This window comes from Salminus brasiliensis, chromosome 3 (genome assembly GCF_030463535.1).
Source record: "Salminus brasiliensis chromosome 3, fSalBra1.hap2, whole genome shotgun sequence".
NCBI lineage: Eukaryota > Metazoa > Chordata > Actinopteri > Characiformes > Bryconidae > Salminus > Salminus brasiliensis.
Window position 1 is genome coordinate 9,888,133 of NC_132880.1, and position 20,109 is coordinate 9,908,241.

At 39.4% G+C, this 20,109-nt stretch overlaps 1 protein-coding gene across 1 annotated transcript in view; it reads left to right on the plus strand.

The window, feature by feature from the left end:
• lin28ab (lin-28 homolog Ab) overlaps nt 1-14,644 on the plus strand; it is a 14,716-nt gene extending 72 nt beyond the window's left edge. Inside the window, exons 2-4 of the mRNA XM_072674631.1 lie at nt 1,386-1,561; nt 8,976-9,154; nt 14,434-14,644. Coding sequence (XP_072530732.1) covers nt 1,386-1,561; nt 8,976-9,154; nt 14,434-14,644 — 566 coding nt within the window. The remainder of the gene's footprint in view (nt 1-1,385; nt 1,562-8,975; nt 9,155-14,433) is intronic.
• Nucleotides 14,645-20,109: the final 5,465 nt, after the last annotated feature.

A 20,109-nucleotide genomic window follows, 5' to 3' on the forward strand; every position in this document is an offset into this window, starting at 1 on the left:
GGAATTCAGCAACCTTGATGGGGTGCACAGCAGCATTTCTCCAAACTTTTAGTGTGTGTTCATTGTGTATGTTTTACAATGGAAATCGTATGCAATTAAGGGAAATGAGGGTCATGTGCATTTGAAGGGTAAATATCTAAACGTAAAACATAATTCCTCTGGATCTACACTCTTAGTAAAAGAGTTCGTTGACTCCTGACAATTGTGGGACACTTAAAAAAAAAAATCCTACAAAACCTACGATTATTTTTTTTGTTGCATAAAAAAAAAATCTAAATGATCATGCCTTATTTAGCACCATTGCCCCAAATACGGATTCTACACAGTATTAAGTTATTTGGCTCGTAACAATAGTGGAACCCTTTTTTTTTTTTTATTTATTTATTTATTTTTTTTTTATTTATTTATTTTTTTTATAACTTTTCTTCAAAGAACGACACACAACTGGTTGTCCATTAAATACAAGGCTCTTGTATATAATCGTTACCTTTACTGCACACTTAGCAAAAGGGTTCTATATACTAGCCCCTTTTAAAAGGGTTCCTTAAAGGTTCTTTAGTAAAGGCAGTGGTTCTATAGACATCTCAAAGAACCATTTGAATACTCCAGTCGTTCTCCACAAACAGGAAAAACCTATTGTGTAGATGGTTATGGATTAAAATGGATCTATAGGCTATGACACCAAAAGAGGATCAACACATTCGTATGCATCACATAACCCATTTATATGGAACCCTTTTTCTGCTTGGAGTGTACTAAAAATGGTTATTCGACTTTCAACAGTAGTGGAACCCATTGTGGTGCTATGTAGTACCACAAAAAAGGGTATATGAAGACGCATCTACATGTTTTACCTTAACAAGAAGACCTTAAACCATATCAGGTTAAAGTATTCATACATTTCTGTGAGTCGTATACTGTATACCTTGCTTTGAATAAAGAACCATTATTATTATTATTATTATTATTATTATTATTTTTATTATTATGTTAAAAGTAGTAACGTTTATTCACATATATCGATCTATTCCGTTTTACTTTAAATTCACCCAAATTCTAAATTATTTAAGAAAAACAATGTTCCTAATCCCACGTTCGAGACCCTTTCAAAAAGGGTAAGTTTGGATGGAAAAAATCCGAACGAAGAAGCCACTTATTTGTGCGCTTGTGGGGGGCGGGCATGACTTAACCCCCCTTCGCAGCCCACCGTTCAGCCTAACCGCGCGCTCCATGACGGACCGGAGCGGCCAGCGCGAGAGCCCGCAGCAGCAGAAGCGTAAGAAAAAAAAAAAAAGCTCAGGAAACGCTCAGTGCAGCACGAGACACCCTCCCGCTGTCCTCCAGCTGCTCCATCACCTCTGTCTCTCTGTCTGTTCTGCTTTAAGGAGGCTGCGCGAAGACTGAGGAAGAGGAGGCGGCGGGGTCGGAAGAAGACGCGAGCTCGTTCCGCGGCAGCGGCGTGTGCAAGTGGTTCAACGTGCGCATGGGCTTCGGCTTCCTGTCCATGACCAGCAGAGAGGGCGCCGCGCTCGAGACGCCCGTCGATGTCTTCGTCCATCAGGTGAGTCCCACGCAAGGCCTTCCTCGGCCTCACGCGCCGCCCTAAGATCACCCACGTACTATAACTCGCATCTGGTGGCGCCCAAACAACTTTGTTGTTTTGATGAGTTTCACCACTGCGCATCAGTTTAATGGCGTTCAGTCGCGTTTTCGAGCGTCTCCAGCCTTCCAAAATAAGGCCTCGCGCCTTTAGGTGGACCCTTATTAAAGGCTTATTTTTCGAGCGATGCTAATGCATACAAATGCACGTGGTGATTTGGCTCAAACTGCTTGTCAGGATGGGAAAGATGGTACCAACTCAGATTCTTTGAGTGATTTCATAGAGATGTGTGATGAATCTTCGCTAGATGTAAAGGTTCTTCGTACCCTCACAGCTCTGTTACAATCAGGGTTCCTTATGGATCTAAAGGTGGTTTCTTTAAGGCATTTCTCAAAGAACACCAAAACGGGGAATAGCTGATTTCTTTTAGGTGAGCACTATAGAAGAGGTGCTCTTCATCTGGGCCTGCACTTAACAAACCTCTGACAATAAAAAAAGAATTGATATTGATTTAGTTCATGCCCCTTTTTTTCTTAAATAGGACTAACATGTAGTGATGAGACTTGATTTTGTATCAGTCATTAAAAATATGGGCCCTCTTTTTAGTACATTTTCCTTCATGTGCGACTAAACCGAAATAGTCCTTGAAAGTCTCAAAATTGTTGTTGAGGAATTTGAGCTTCTATAAGTCAAGAACCACAAATGACTCATTAGCAGTAGATAAAGTCTGCTGACTTTCTAAGCTGTAATTAAACAGATTCTTTATTGTACTGCCATAATTAACCATTTAAAAATATATATATAACCAACCAACAAATGGTTCCATATAGAATCACTGATTTCGTCAAGTATTCTTTAGTAAAGAGTGTATAGTGGTGTACAATTGTGTGATTTTTAGTGTTTTGGGAAGAAGAGTGTGAAATGCAGTAAAGATGCCGAAGTATAAATGCACAGCTTATTACAGTGTCCACAATAACAATATCAGGTATCATGAGAAACTGCTTTTTGTAATCTTCTGGTGGTACAAGCTTGTCTTGAGGTAGCCTTTTCCTGGTGTACACAGATTTTTTGCACATTTATTTAAATGCTTTACTTAAAGTATTAAAAAAGGCCCTAAATCCTGCAACATTTATAATCATGAAACTGCTGTTTTCTAATCTTCAGTAATAGTCTATGCCTGCTTGTTTTTTCATATTGGTGTAGGAATACATTTATTATTTATACTCACATATATACACATATATAACAATCAGCCATTGAGGGCCTTGAAATTATGGGCTTGATATTTGCCTATAAATGGTCTTGCTTTACCAGTATCAAGAACCACGAGGAACCACTCGTGGCAATAGACTAAGCCTACTGTGTTTCAGTGGAGGCTTTGTAATGCTTGAACACAAGTGGAAAAAGATGGCACCAAGGCAGTCTTCCGTCTTAAATGGAGTATGTGAACAAATGACCACGCTTGCACTGGATCCGCTTACAAAATGCATAACAACGATGTCAGAAAACATGACTCACATTTGTAATCTTTTAGTAGAGGCAGACAATCATAATTTATTATTAGTTTTGATTAATTGCGTCTCTGTATGCTTTTGAGTACATTGTTGAAATTCTGAAATGTTGTACTGACCAACTGCCCCCCTCACCAAACTGTCATATTCAGTTCCCACCAGTAGCTCCCCTATCAGATAGTTCCAAGGCACATGACGCCAGCAAACAAAGCATCTTTTCAATCTACTGACTGTTACTACTGCCCTGTCATTGGTCTGATGAGAACACCTTTTAGTTCTGCTACATCACCTAACATTCACTCACCCTTATTCGCTAGCGTTGTGTTGAGAGATTGCTCCTCCTACCCACCCAGAGAGAGAAAGAGGCACCAGTTATGCTCATGGGGACACCCGGCCGCGGATGGCTGTGGCATCCCTATAGACCGAACTGGCGATCACCTGATTTTCTGGGCCCTCTCTTGGACCCCCCCCATCCCCGTTTTAAGCTTTATACCAAGCTTTAGATATTGATCTAGAAATTGTTGCTCTGCTTTGAGGTCTTACCACTTTGCAGGCTGTTTAGCATGTGAACTAAGCTACAAAAGAGGTGCTGAGGAGATGTCCTATAGGTAGAGATGTCATATCTGTATTGATGGACATTGACACAACCCTTCAACTTATCTACCCAGAAACAGTGCACACTTGCACTGTGTGAGGTTAACTGGGTAGTTGAGTGGATGAGTATTTTAAGGATGGTGGGCTACTTTTAGGTGCTCATCTTACAAAAAGTGCCTTAGATAAAGTGCTGGAGTGATCAGCATGTGCCAATAGTTAAAATGTCCATATCAGAAACATTGTTGTACCCTTGTCCTAGTGTGTTAACAGCTTCATCCACATACATATTTATGCTACCACCTTTCTTTATGTGACAGGAGAATACAAAGTCATACACTGCGGGCCCTAAACTATTAAGCTTCATTCTTGTCTTTGGACCTTCTTGCAAATGTTAGGAATTGCTCCGCAACCCTGCTTTGTGTATTGGTTAACAAATCTCTCTGCACGGAGCAAAGGGTCCTCTGCATTAACCTTCAGCTAAACAAAATGTGCATTAACAATGATTTCATATAATTAAATAACCTCTTGAGGAGAAGAACCAGCTACTCCAAACCGTGCGGGTCGGCTATCAGCCAGTCCCAAATGAACCTCTGCCCGCACACTCCAACCCATTGTGTAAAATTACCTTGAGATTAGAACATCTTACAGGCGACTGGCCTTGCGCGTCGTGTCCGGTGATCTCTTCCCCTATCTGAGTAAGATGTCTTTGGTTACCTCCAGACAAGCTGCTTGGGAGGTTGATCTGATGGTGTTGAGGCGCAGATAAAGAGCGCCCACCTGGTTCTTTTTACTCATAATTTTAATAATCTACAAAGGAATGATCAGGATTTTTAGCAAGGGCTGATTTAAGGAATCCCATAGATGAATCCTTCATATGACTGGTTTCAACTAAAATGTTAGAAACCAGTCAGAGGTTGCATGGCTTTCTACAAAGAGCTCTTTTGGCACTCTTGTATTTATTTGTAATAAGTTTTTTTTTTTTTTTTTTAAGGTTTGTTGCAAGGAATTGCTTAAATGATTCCTTCTGAAATGGCCCTCCTTATCTCTCCCTGCGGGTTGTATACATATGAAAAGAATGCTGCCCATTTCTAATGTCCCTCTCAACTGCTGCTGTATGGGTCCATGTGCTGCCTGTCCATTGAGCCTTTGTTTCCATTCAGTAGAAATCAGCATATGCATTGAGGACTCGTGGCTATGTCAAGCCAATTGCTTGTCGTTGCCCATGAATCAGCAGTTTATTGCCCAGACTTTGACCCACCCATTTTGAGAGTTTAGCTTGCGTTAATTTGTTTTTGAGTACTGGAAAGGAAAAAAAAACATTGGAAAGTTGCTGGTTGCTTTTCCTTTCTTCAGCATAATGAAATGAGGCCTTCTCACAGTGCTCACAGGATGATTATCGATCTTGGTCAGAGTAGGGACCCTGCGTGTTTCAGGAGACAATGGCTGCCATTGTCTGGACACGAAGGGAGGAAGTCCTGCAGGCTGTGATCTGTTACTGCGCGGAAAATGAATGAATGAACAAATGAATGAATGAAGACACTGCGTATGTTCCAGCGAGGAAGAGGAGGAGATATTACGAAATGGAAGGGAAGTGACCAGAAATAAGGCAAGATGCCAGAAAGCGTAGTTATTTAGTTAAAAGGTTCTTTATAGCATTAATTTCAGTGGATGTTTTTTTCGAGGCTACTTTTTGTAAATGAGATGTGCGCATGAATAAACTTAAGTCATTTATATATTTGCAAAGCACAGTTTAAACAAATATTAACCAAAGAATCATATAATAAAAAAGGAGAAATTTACTTGAACAAAAATACATAGAAAAAAAAAGTATCTTCGCTGTAGCACAAAATCCTTGTACCTCCAAATAGCAGGAGACTTTGAATGGAAGTCAATGCAAAAAGACTTTGTCTCGAGGCATTTTGGAGTATTTTTGTTTGACCTCACATCATGGAATGTTGACATTGTAAGTTAATTAAGACAAACCAAAACAGCAACGCCTAATTTGATTTTTCTGGTGGTAGTAGTAATAGTAGTAGCAGTTAGCCACAGGGACAGAAATCTGTATGTTGAATACAATCTTGCAGGGTCACGGTTATATCCCTATTTGTGTGCCAATGGAATATTTTTCCTAGCCCTGCTTGCATCCAAACCAAGAACCATTTATGAGCCTTTACGTTTTAGGACTGTAGCTGACCCCCAAAGATAAGCAACACATCCACACACTTTGCGACTTTATCAAGTGGTTGCGCATGTTTGCTGAATCCAGTAATGCGTAACATGAGCATGCACTTGCGCAAAACCACAAACCACAAGTGTGGACTGTGGACAGGCCGATAGTGATAGAAGGAGTGAGAGCAGGATTGGGGAGGGGGGCGAGGAGGAACGGTTTATGGAGGGAAAGGGAGAGGCCTTGTTAGCTGGACTCATTCATAAAAAGTCCTCCATAGTTAAAGGGGAAGGGGAGTGGTGGAAGAGGTCAGAGGATGAAGGGATGGCGGGATAGTTCCAGGGAACTTTGGTGGGGGTTGGGACGGAGGAATGTAGAGGTTGTCGGGCAATCAGGATTGAATTCCTTTCCCACTGCCCTCACTTCAAAAGATGAGGGGGGGTCTTTGTAACAACCCCCCCCTTCTTGTGAGAGAGGTGTCCGGGTTCAGCCTGACGGCATTTGAGGGGGCTGTAAAATGGCACACCACAAGCTTCCCATCCTCCACTGGGACCGGGACCGATTTTGCCAGTGCTCAGGCAGTGTGTGTAACACAGGGTTACCTGATCTGATGGGAAAGGTAGGAAGAGTTGATGTTTGTAGGACTTGAATGGTTTGTGGCTTGAGTGCTGATGTTTGAGTGAAACGGGGACACGGAGCCTGGTACTGTATTGTGAAAAACTTGAAGTTTGGTTGATTCTGTCTTTATCAAAGCAAATGGTTGTCACAGACTTTGATCCCCAGAACTTTTAGTTTCAGTGTAGAACAATAAACTCACAGTTGCCCAATCCCAGGACTATGGTGGCCACTGACCTTGCAGTGGATGCTTGTTAAGCAGAGAGACTGGGTGTTGGTTTTCAAGGTAGATCCCTTCTCTAAACCCCCCCCCCCCCCAAAGTGCCTGTATAGGAACCATCTCAGGAATGCACACTTCCCCCTCTGTTTCTCTTCCAATATCCCCTTGCCACTGATGGTCATTTTGAGATTCTACCAGATGGAGTCATTTTGCAGAATTCTTTACTTCATCCCAAGTCTAGATTGACGGTATTCTGTATAGAAGAGAGCACAGTTGTGGTGGATAGTGATGTACATTCTTGGTGATGTTCAAGGGGAATGATTATGGCTACTAGGACAAGCAGGACATCTAAATTGCAGGTTTATCTGTATAAGAAAGTGCTGCTGTGGAAGTCTAGATCAGAATGTGCTATTGGAAAAGTCTGTAGTGGGAATAATTGATTTGATTCTCCATTGATTCTGTATAATGTTCTCTCCTTCTGCCCAATGTATAGCCCAGAATTTTTTTTTTTTTTTGCATTGCAACAACGAATTTTTAATAGAATTAGTATTCAGCAATTAGAATTTTAAAGGTAGTATGTTTGAAAATGTACTACAACCAGATATACCACACTTTCTCAATAAGATAAGACATGAAATTTAGGCTAACCTCTCCGCCCCTAACTTGAACGGCTAAAAGGGCAGTTTGAGTATTTGTTAAAAATGAGTTGATGGACTTCTTTTGTTGTATTATTTACATTAATGTGATATCCATAGGCTACTAACTACTTTATCAGCCACCACAGATATACATATATCTTTAAATACTCTTCATTTAGCCCTTCATTGAATTCCCATTTTCACTTTCCTAGATAAAAGATTTGATTTAGGGTAATGTGCTGGAAAAGAGTATAGATAACATGGCTAACATGGCATGTCCTATTGGCTACAGTTGCATCACACAGTAAGTCAATCTTTGGAATTACTTGGATTTATGCATAGATTGACTACAATTGTAAGGATAAATAAGACCACATTATCAGTAAACACACTAACTACTCTAATAACACACGAACAGTTGGACATCTTCAGTGCAGGTGAACCCTACCAGCAAGCACCCAAACTGAGTGAGGTTGTATTTACTAGTTAACCGTCTGGCATATGTAACTTTCAGATAAGCACTTGAATGCCACGTAAGATTTCGTTACTCTATGCAGAGGAATTTTGGACCCTTCCTGTCTGCAAATGTGTTAAGTTCTTTAATAGTTCTAGGATGCCTTGCATGTACAGCCCTCTATGGCATATCTGTAGGGTTATGGTCAGACTCTAACTTGGCTGTTAAAAATAAAGAAATTAATTAATTAACTTTGTTGTTTTTAAACATTAACATTTATGGCGTTCTTTTATTGCCAACGTAGGGCCAACCTGTAAAATGTTTTGCTGCATCTTAAATAAGATGTTCCCTCCAAAGTGCTTCACAGCTGGGATGTGATTTTGGTATAGGGGTGCTGTGTTCTTGTTTCCTCCAAACAGAACCTTGTGTATTTTTCCTAAAAAGGTCCCACTCAGCTGTCTTAGGATGCCATTTGCATACTAAAAAATATGCCACTGTTTCCAAGTTGCATAATCTATGAAATGGATGAGATCTGGTAGGCAGGAGGAGTGCAGCAGCCATGCTGAAGTGGGTTGTTGTAGATGTTTGAAAAGATGTAGTTTGAAAATTTGGTGTTAAATTTTTGCAGTGGTATTATTATTATTATTATATTATTATTATATTATTATTATTATTATTATTAACAGTCTATTCTCCATGATGCATTGGGGGGGGTGTCTTTCTTTTTTTTTTTTTTTTTTTTTTGTGTTTTAGTTAAGGCAGATAAACAGTTGACCTCTAGGACTACTCATGATGTTAATGCAGGCCACCATGTCTTGCAGGATTTCCTTAGCTGCTTATATTTATATTGCGTGTTAATCTCTCTCACTCAATTTGTTTCTGGGCCTTTTGCTGTCGATACCAAACATATCGCAATGCTTTTTCTTACACCAATTACTGTCTATTATAATCAGTTATAAACCTTTAAAATCAACGCATCACAATGTTTACACATCACCCACTTAAAGTAAAATTTAGTGGGAATCTTTGATGGTATATGGTGGCATGTTTTATGTTTGCTCTTTTTTGGATATTATTTTGTACTGCACACAGTTTGCCCTGTAGCTCATCAAAGGAGCTTTACTGATGAAAAGTAACTGGGAAGCATTTGATCTTACCATGTTTTCTTTCTAACAGAGCAAGCTCCACATGGAGGGTTTTCGCAGCCTGAAAGAGGGGGAGCCAGTTGAGTTCACCTTTAAGAAGTCGTCAAAAGGTTTGGAGTCGCTGCGGGTAACTGGTCCTGGTGGGGCTCCTTGCACAGGCAGTGAGAAAAGACCCAAAGGCGCCCAGAAACGTCGCTCGAAAGGGGACCGGTGAGTACAGATGGGTTAGCAGAGTCAGTTGCTTGGTCATGCTGTCCAGTTGGCCTATATGTTGTTGCGGTCATGCAAAAACCAAATTTAATATGGTCAAATTGAGTCACTAATGGACCAATAGAAATTTTTTTTTTCATTTACTATGGTGTTTTTTCCCCCCATATTCCATAATATATACATCTCAGAATATTATGGAATGAACCTGGCTTGGGACGGCATAGTTGGATCACCTATTGAATATCTTACAGAACCTAATAATACTGGTTCTAAAATCTGATTAGCTGAGACTCTTGATTTACACAGCATTAATGCCAAAATGCACAAAAGAAAGTGCTATACTGTCACATGCAGCATGATCATGAGTGTGTTGAGGATCTTCCACAGTTTTGATATTTATTCAGTTTTCAGACAAGAAAGTTTACCTACAACCACAAAGAGAAATAGCTCTGATCTGTAAGAAAGCGTTGCGACATGCTGAAATGCTGAGGAAGGGTCATGCAGTGCTCTGATACCTGCCTCATGGGTTAGTTTGTCTTTGTCTGTGTTTGGCTAGCTTAACTGTGTCCTGATGTAAGATTATGGTGTTTGTAATGGGAGTGATTTGGTATTGGAAAGTGTGTTTCCCCTTACTATGGAAAGGTCACTGTAAGGCTGAGCATGAAACTTAAATTATTCAAATAAGCTTAATTTCTTTCCTCAATGCTTCATTGTCCTTGTGAGATGGCTATAAACAGTCCATGAAAAGAGAGCAAGCAAGGTGTGACTTGGTATGTTTACCAGAGGAAAACACATCTCTGCATATCTCAGGTGTTGGTCAAATTAAGCAGTTTTGCCTCCATCCCCCTTCAGTGGGCCAGTGACCTGACCTGGATCAATAGGTTGTTTAAAATCTCAAGGCTCAGGAGTTAACCCCATGGAGATATTGCCTCACCCACCCCCATTTCACCCTAGAGTGTAGCTGCTGCTTCAGGCCACAGGCCCCAGGTTACTGATAGCCAGAGCCCTCCTGCAGCATGTGTGTGTAATCATGGTGGAAGGAAAAGCGTGTGCTCGTCTTAATGAGAGGTGTCGATTTGGGGTTGAGGCTAGAGATGGTATGGGTACACATACAAGTATTGCTTAGGGGTGATACTAGTGCTCCCTAATACTATGAAAACCAATTGGTATGTATATGTTTTCTTTTCAATGTTTCGCACACTGCACAGAATCCAGGTAAAGCAGACTAATTATGGTTTACCTGGATTGGACAATATTGGTCATTATACTGCCCAGCTCTAATGCTGCTACATTTTGCAGTTCTGCCTTATACAATAAAATAAATAGATGGTCAAACTATCTGCCTATAAAATGAGTGGTTAAGACAGTCTGTGGTTATGTAGCACTGCTGGTTTAACAAAACTATATAAAAGCACAGTTTGTGAAACACTATGCAAGTGGCACATTAAAATAATTCTGATGCTTACTGTTGATGTTTATCCAACAAATGTATGTATCCACACAAAATCCTGTGACCTTTTAGATAATTCAGATAGTCTGCAGCCGCCTTCTCATATTGATAAATTCATTGGGGGTGTGGATGGGATAAATATTAACCTGCACTATTGTGACTGAAATTTCTTTTTGTCTGGTCACATTGCTCACAGCACACAGTGGATGGGAAAAACATTGGGCTTTATTCACCAATATCGTCCGAAGACTTTTCTTAAGAAAAGTTCCATCAAAAAGTCTAGGTCAGATTATTGTTTTATAGTTCAGAGTTGTTCACAGCTCTGCTCCTATAATGTCCTTATTAAATGAAATAAAGCCTGAATAAGAGAACACTGGTGAGTAGTGGATTTAAGAAGAAATGTATTCTTAGGAACGGTTGGTGAATGAGGCCCATTATGCTTATTTGCATATTGAGGAATAATCAGTAATGGACTATTATGATGATTTTGTTAAAACTTCCCCTATCTGAGGTGGGCATTCTGGTTGTGGTATTGTGACCAAGGTTGTTGTTATGGTAGTAAGCAGAAGTCTAATTCTAGCTTATAATCATGGTAAATAATGGTGAGTGTGTCAAATTAAGTTTTTGTGATGTAATATTTCATATTTTATCTTTCTGGAAACGTGAATGGCAAAAACCAGATTAAATCCGAGCTTCAGAACAAACACCTCAGTTATTTCTGTAAAGTGAACCGGATTAGATTTCAATGCTATAGCTAGGCCTGGGCATTATGAGGGTGTGTGTTATTGTTATGAGGAATTATGTCACAGTATGCTTTATGTAGGACCCAATGGATCTGCATTAATGTTTTCCAATTTTTTTTTCTGTTTTGGTTTTGTTTGAGTTAATATAATACAATTTATATTTTCACTTGTATTTACTTTAAGAAAGTCATTGTATCCAATCAATACATCAACACTCAACAACAGTTGCGTTTAATTGTGAATTGTGTGTGTTTGTGAATAAGCTATATTAAGGTATAAGAAAACTGTGCACAAAGTTTTATGCGATGTCTGTGCCAGGCAACACTTCACAGCGTTACCTTGGTAGCAGCCTTTAATCACGGTAAATACCTCTTTAAAGTCAGTTTAAAATCTGTTGCTCATGTATTAATTTTTGTTCAAACCCTAGCAAGACATTTATTAGGGACTAGGGACAAAAGTATTGGGACATCTGCTCATTCGTTGTTTCTTCCAAAATCAGAACATCCAACATCCAGAGAACCCAGTTCCACTGCTCCACAGTTCAGTGCTAATCATGAAGTGTTGTTCATGTTTATTTGCTCCAGAGAGTCCTGTTGTATTGGCAGTACTTCTCTACAGGGACTAGACAAGCTGTATGTGTATGTGCCTTTGCACATAGTACAAAAGTGCATCAGTACAAAATGTCATCTATATTGTGGTAGAATTTAATGGTTACCACTTAAAATTAAATGGAGTAGAGGCTGGTTCCTACTGTCTGCTCCCATACAGCTATAAAGATACAGTCGGACAGCGACTGATTATTTTATTATTTAATTTAACTCTTACACGTCCTTTTTTTCTGCTTTGACGAAATCCATGTGTTGTTTTTATTTATTTATAATGATATTTTTTTATTTACTTTTTTTTTTTAAAACACACATGGAATTTTTTTGAAGGCTATCTATTATAATTTGATGTATGTATTCATTCATTTTCAAATGTTGAGTTGCATCAAATGTATTTGTTTAATTATTTAGCACTACTTATTTACCAACTTACTTGCAATCCACTGAATCTAAACATGCTTTAAGAAACCTATTTAGAGGCAAGATTTTCATCTTCATAATTTTTTTATTATATCAGCCACCCTTGGTTGCAACCTGCTGTGCCTTTTCTAGTGGTTCCCTGCCATGCATGCACACTGAAATAAAATGCTAGATCAGATTATTATTTTTTGTTGTTGTTTGCTGGTCTGTCTGTACCGTCCCCTGCTGGGAGTACTGACGTGCTGCCGTTTGCCAGAGCGTGTCCGGATGAAGGATCAGATCCTGTCCATTTAATTAATAACAGACGTAGATGCCTATGAAAAGGTCATAGGTGACTGTTGCCGTGGCAACCCAGGTCCACGGTGTGAGCGAGCAGGGTGGGGGGTTGGGTGACTGAGAGCAGGGGTCGGAGTTCAAAGGCCATGCTGCTGTATTGAAACAAAGGGCCAAAGAGATGCCCTGTTCCCTCCTTCAGTTCCAACTGCCTGTCCACACTCACGCTGATCAATAGCCCTTGGGGGTGGTTGGAGGTGTGCGTGTGTGTGTGTGTGGTTGGGGGGTGGGGGTGGGGGGGCAGCTCTGTTTGAGTTTGTCTTGTCTGTCCTCTAGGTTTAGGTTAAAACTGATATAGCCATTAACATGATTGTTAGACTCCAAACCATAAACACCATGTAACCTTTCAGAGATTGCTTATACCTAACCTCTGTACCTGATATCACTAATGCTCTCATGGCTGAATGGAATCCAATTCTCACGCAATGTTCTTACATCTGGGGTAAATTAGTATGCCTTCAGTTGACAGTTTTTCAGATAATTTGCTAATTAAAGAGAATGCAGCCTGTATATACAGATATATTAGATGGAAGTTGGATTAAAAAACTATTTCTCTGGACTCTTGGATGGTAGTCTTCGATGTAACTTGACTAAACTGGCATCTGTTTATTCTGAAGTATTTGTGTTTCTTTGTGTGCCTTTTAAACATACTGGATACTAGATGTATTGCAGCAGGAGAAACACTAACATGCAGGTCTCTGAAAGCTAAACACTGAATGTGAAGCCTACATCTCTAGGACATTTCACTCTGTGTCTATGAAAGGGCCTTTTATAATTATTTATATAGTTTTATGTATTTGTATACAATAGGGTTGCCTATAATTCTGCACTCACAGGCCAGTGTGTACACCCTTCAGTTGAAACCTATTTACCCATCACTTTTTGGTGCACATAAACCAAAACCTGTTGGCACCGTGCCTAATGCCAGACTTGAGCTAGAGAGGTATAAAGCCCCGGGATTAAGCTTTGAAGCAGTGGAACTGTGTTCTCCAGAATTATGGTTGGTGCTCCATCCAAAACTTTTGGGATAAGTTTGGAGGGGGGCATGATTATCAACATCCTGACCTCACTAAAGCTCTTGTCTTTGAATGCAATCAAATCCTCACAGCAATGGTCTATATAAATGTTCCATATTCCTAGCAGATACCACATTTGCTGTATTTTCACAAAGCATGTTGTTTGATTTGCTGAAAACTGTAAATCAAACCAGTGCCTAATGAAATTTGTATAATTAAATATAGGCAAATTTCATATTTTTTGTAATGTTTTTGCTTTAAAGAGTTCTTTGAGTAATTCCATAGAAGAACCGCTAATAGAGGTCTAAAGAATATAAACATGGTTCTTCATGGAACCAAAAGAGGTTCTTCTGTGGCATTGCTCAAGGAACCATTTAGGTAGATAGGTAGAGCACACCGGCATTGACAGGCTGTGTAGTTCGTTCAATAATCAAAATGTCTTTACCTGCAGTGCCCCCTAGTGGATACAACAGTGAAGACATTTTTGATTGGCTGTATGGTTAGAAAAGATCTGCATGAGTTAGTGCTCACTGAGAACCAGGTATCTCCAAAAAGCGACATTACATTAAACAAAACCTTGTTAATATGGTACTATGTGCATATATTAGTCATGTATGAATGCACCTTCTGAAAGCTTTGTTCTACTGTACTTGTATAAGCTCTAGTGGAAACATATGTTCACAACATACTCCTCTCTCCCCTCCACTTCTAGGTGTTATAACTGTGGCGGACCAGACCACCATGCCAAAGAATGTCAGCTACCTCCTCAGCCCAAGAAGTGCCATTTCTGCCAAAGCATGTCTCACATGGTAGCCAACTGTCCAATCAAAGCACAGCAGTCGTCGCCAGGGTCTCAGGGAAAGCCTGCCCCCATGCTGGGAGAGACAAGCCACACGCCGGTGCCTCCGGAGAGCTCGGATTGAAAGGAGGATGGAAAACACAGAATTGTTGTCAGGGAGAAAACACAAGCGCCAATCAAAGTTTCAGTGGAGTGCTGCTATTGGAACTACCTCAGGTTCTTTCTTTTCTTTTTTTTTTCTTTTTTGTTCGGTGCCAACAGCATAATGAATGTCTTCTCTAATACTAAAGATAGTAAAGTACTCTGGTACTAAAGATTGTTACTGCTGTTGCTCAGATTGTTTTTTACCATTGTATTCCTCAACTACTCACTTCCTAAATGCTAAACTGGGAATGAAGAAACTAGGGGTGCAGTGATATAGGAATTGGGGGTCAATGCAGATAATCTATGTTATTAATGTGCAAATCTGCTGATGCTGACACACATTTCTAAAATGTAAAAATACCTGGAATGTTTTTAGCGCAGTAGACATTCTGTTCTTATGAGGTTTTAAAAAAAATACCTTATCAGATATTGTTTTGGTCAAATCTACACAATGTTCTGCTGATTTTACCTGCTGATACCGATTATATTCCAATATCATTGAGCACCCCTAGGAATAAACAGCTCTATCTTGGAGGAGTGATCCATGTTGGGTGACTAGCTTGTTTAGCTAGAAAAGTGTCTTAGATTTGTATCGAAACAATCAAAGCCCATTATGTTTACAACTTGCAATAAGCCTGAATGGTTCAACTATTTCGAAAGCATTTCTTTCTTTTTTTTCCTTTTTTTTAATTTAATTTGAGGAATTTCATTTGAGTCCCTAATATCATTCCATTTTTATCATTGTGTTCAGCCGAAGAGTTTAAACCTTCTGGATCCCCATTCACCAGCAATGCTGGTTTAGGGTGCACAAGGTTTGCAATAGTGATTGAATGTTCTGTTGTGTATTGTTACCTTTATTCTTTTGGCCAGTTGAATGTTAAAGTTGCTGATAAAGAATTAAGGTGCATGTCATATCACTAAGATGCACTGTCATGCAGTTAGTCAGTTAGAATTTGGAATAGGTCTGGACTGCAAATGACTGTAAAAAAGACAGAGAATCCCTTTCCGCATACACTTAGGAGTACTCCAGCTTTGTTCAACTGTATCTAGACCTTACAGTGGATTACCACAGAAATGTGAATGTTTTCCTGTATGTTTCCTGTAAAAGAATGGAAAACTTGTATTCTAATAGTAGAAGACAATGGACAGATTCTGAAGGTAGAGGATTTCTGTTATTTTCAGTTCTGTGCCAGAATTCTCCATGGTATACGACCAAACGCAACAGTTTAGGTTGAAAATGCTAGTGTATTCCTTCAGAGATTGTGCTGTGACATGTTTTGGGGGAACCAGACCAAGGTTTGCTGATTGCACTGCCACTAGTCATTGCAGTTGGAGCCATGGCTGTTGTAGTTAGCAACTATTTAACCATAGTTCAATGATCATATTGAACGGCCCCTCGTTCCAACAAATCAGGGTGGGTCGTATTTGTTATTTGGAAGCTGTTCAGAGAGCCACGGCAATAGCACATGGTTTGTGAAGATTTGCTTCCTTGACTGTTTTTTTTTTTATTTTTTTTATTCCAGTTTAAGTGTGAACAGCAAGTTCTTTCCGATCTGACTCTGCTTTTATAGGAGACTATGGGGAACTTGTCTTGGTTTTAATGTAAATACAACATTGTAAACTTTGTAAACCATGATTTATTTATTTGTAGCTCACAAGTGTATCTCAGTTAGTTTGTAGAATTCATTATTAGCGGTCAAATCACAGTTTGAGCTATGTTTGTGTCTAGCCTATGAAAGTTCTTTTTTTGGGGGCTCAGTATTTGCTGCAGTAATAAGTGAGTCCTAATCAATGAGAAATAATCTTTTTATTATGTCTATGCCAAAAACTCTCAAGTAAATAGTTTGAAATGGTTCGGTCCACTGCATTTTTGCATTGAACACAGATCAGGGTCTGGAGAGTTTCTCTAACTTGTTTCTGTCTCAGGGAAAATCACACACATGAGCTTTCTGGAAAGGGAAGAGCCCTTTTGTGTGTACTGGCCCAACAAACAATAGTTTCCAGCTTAAGAAAGAACTACAGAAGGAAGATTTTAGCATCTGGTTTGGTACTTTATCGTAATACGCATTTATGTTATGATTGGGTCTGCTACTATTAATTGTATTAGTAATTACACAATCTGATGAGAATATTAGGACCACCTACCTAATAGTGGGAATGAACTTGGGCTAGACGGTAAAAATACTATATCACGATATTCAAAGACTTTTTTTGCGACACAATATTTATCACGATACATGTAATCACACACTAAAAACAGCAGTAGCAACAGATTCTTAAAAACTACAATTCAGATGCTGTCCCGTACTGAATACATAAATTTTTATTTACCTGCTGCACTTCATCTAACTAAACAAGTCTAATTACGCTGCAGCTGATCAGTGTTAATGAAGCACTAATCGTATCCTCGATATGACTAGAAAAGCATATTATCACATGATAACATTTTTCACAATACAATAAAATATCTTCATATTGCCCAGCTCTAGAATACCCACCCTTGTCTCGGATGACGCCTGCAAAACATCACAGCATGGATTGTATTCGCTGAGGGAAGGTGTTCATTATAGAGATTAACTGGTCCACTGTGGTGTGTCCTTTGACCAGGGCGTCACTGTAATGCTTAGCCGTTTCCAAGATATTGCCACTCTTCACCCAATGTCACAATCATATCAGAATATTATGACCACCTCTGGGTTGGAATGAACTGGGCTCGGGATGTCCGATTTCACAGGTCTGGATTTGCCACTCATATAAATAAGCAAGCAACAAAGCAGTTCAAAACTATCATTGTGGGCAAAGGATACCATTTGATTGATGTCCAAAAGGGCATGATAACCGTGCAAAGGGTGGTAGCATCTTGGAAACCGCTAACTTGGTGAACCACTGAACTGAAGGTGCATCAATATTAGACTACTTGCACGTTGAGTACCTCCCAACTCCCATGGGCCATTGATGTCAGAGGGGAAGAACGACATCTCTGCGAGTGGTACAGAGCAATCAAAGTGCCACTGAGGACCAGTTAGCCTCTAATGAACATTTTCCATCAGCTTAAACAGTCCATGCCACGTCTCACTACTGTTACCCGAGCCAAGGGAGGATATTCCCGCTATAAAATTCCAGTGACTGTGAATGTTGCTTATTGAGTAATCTACCAAATATTTTGCTATATTTAATAAAGTGAAGGTGTAGCAGTGTGAAATATGAAAACAAATCTTGTGATCATGTAGAAACCTGGTGTCTCCAAAATGACAACTTTATGAAAGAAGAGAAAAATGTATCACTACTATTGGAGCGCCACTATTTGTTCATCCATCATGAAATTGTGATAAAATATAAAATGTAACTCAGATTCCAAACGAAAGTGAAAACGGCTGAAAATGGGGGATACAAGGTTTTTGAGTAACAGTGATGCTGTAAGACTTCATTAAACACATATACAAAAGCAACAAATGTCATATAAATGAGTTTCCAGTAGGAGAAAAACAAAAAAATATGCATAATTGTTGTTCATTAAGACGCTAAATAAGAATCGGTTTTTAGAAATCGTGACAGCCCTAATTATGATCTTTGTGTACATTTATGCTGCCAGATCAATCACTTTTGAAATGAACAACCCATACTAGCTCCAATCTTGTATGTTGTTCTGTATTTGTATAGAGACATTGTATCTTTGCCCACATAGTAATATAACTGTTTTATTCTGGAATTGCATGTTAGTTGGTGTTAAAGTAGAGTAGTCCCATGTTAGATATGAAAGAATGGGCCCAGTGGTGGCTCTCTCGAACAGAAAAGCTAGCAATTATTGTCTTGCTGGTAAGACAGTATTACAACTGTGTCTTTACTGTCCTCTTCTTTCTTGATGTATTAGGCTAACGGGTTGGGTTTTCTTTTTTTTCTTTTTCTTTCTTTTGGTTCCTCATTTGAAAAATGACAAGGTCTGTACCTTGTTCAGAGTCTATACAAGTCTACCTCAGGATGTACTAAATGGATACTGACACTGACGGAGTCCGGCCTGGCATGATTCATTGGGCCTCTCTAATACAGTGTGTTGTCCATCTAAGTGTGTGTGTGTGCGTGTGTGTGTGTAGTTTTTTAGTATACAAATTATAACTGCAAAGGCAACATTAAGATTCAGAAATCAGATTGTCTTTTGTGAGCTGTGGCGATGTGCAAAACCCGCTTTGATGGTAAAATCTATTCTGAGTCATTTGTATGACTGAACAACAAAGCAAAAGCCAAACCATCTTATCTTTAATTCCAGAACAGACAACACCCAACAGACTAACCAGAATAGGAGCTGCCAAATGACGGAAAAATAAGGTGTCACTATTTGTAAACCAAAGATTATGATGATGAACAGCCTTAGAAATGGCAGAAATGGCGTTGCTAGATTTCAACTGTCTGTTCGATTAGATTTTCAAACTACTGTTAAGCCATCCAGTAGCACACAGGTTAAGAATCTCTCAGAATTGGAACTGCTCTCAGTTTGTGTAGAACTGCTGGTGTTAATGTCTTTGTTCATCAATGACGCTCAGGGCTTTAGTTTGAAGCACAAGCAGAACTCATGTTCTTATGCACATTATGTATCTGCTTGTGTGTGTGTGTGTGTGTGTGTGTGTGTGTGTGTGTGTGTGTGTGGTTTTTGTTTGCTTCTTGTTGTTTTTTTGGGTGGGGGGTGTGTTGTGGTCAGGACTGTGCATTACATTGAGTGTTTCATGGCGATATGAACACTTAAATTGTATTCAAGTGACCAAAGAATGTAGCCATGTTGACTGTGGCAAACCAGTGGCTTCATTGCAGAGCCTCATCTGAACAGCCTCTGTAATTTATACCCAAGTACACGGGTTTCAACTGTTACTATCCAGCTGTTGTTTTTTTTTTCCCATTTTCAACATATTGTGACAAAGCATGCAAAGAATGTTGTGACCAAGAATGTGTTTTGTGATGATTATTCACTGATAAATATCTTTAAGTATCATGCTGTAACTCCAGTGTCTCTTTCTTTTTAACTGTTTTCTTAGAGCTCTGATCTAAGACTTGGAATGAAAGAAATAAGAAAAAAATGAGTGGGAACACAAATTAAGCATTAAAAAGGAGTGGGTATGGAACCTAATAAAAAGGGGTGGTGGGGGCAAGGGGGAGGACTTGAAATGGAAGATTTTAAAAAGAGGGTGGGAACAAAAACTAGTATTTGAAAAAAGAGGTGGAGACAAGTTAAGCATTTTAAAAAAGGGGGTGAGGACAATTTTTAAAACTAAAAAGAGAGCGCAGTGAGGCAATTAATAAGGAGTGGGGACAAAAGGAAGAATAAAAGGAGTGGGAGCAGAATTTTAATGTTTTAAAAAAGTGGGGGGAAAATGTAAGCATTTAAATAGGGGACGGGGATAATACGTTGGAGAGAATTCAGAAATGTAAAAAAAAAATGTGGGGACAAAAATTAGG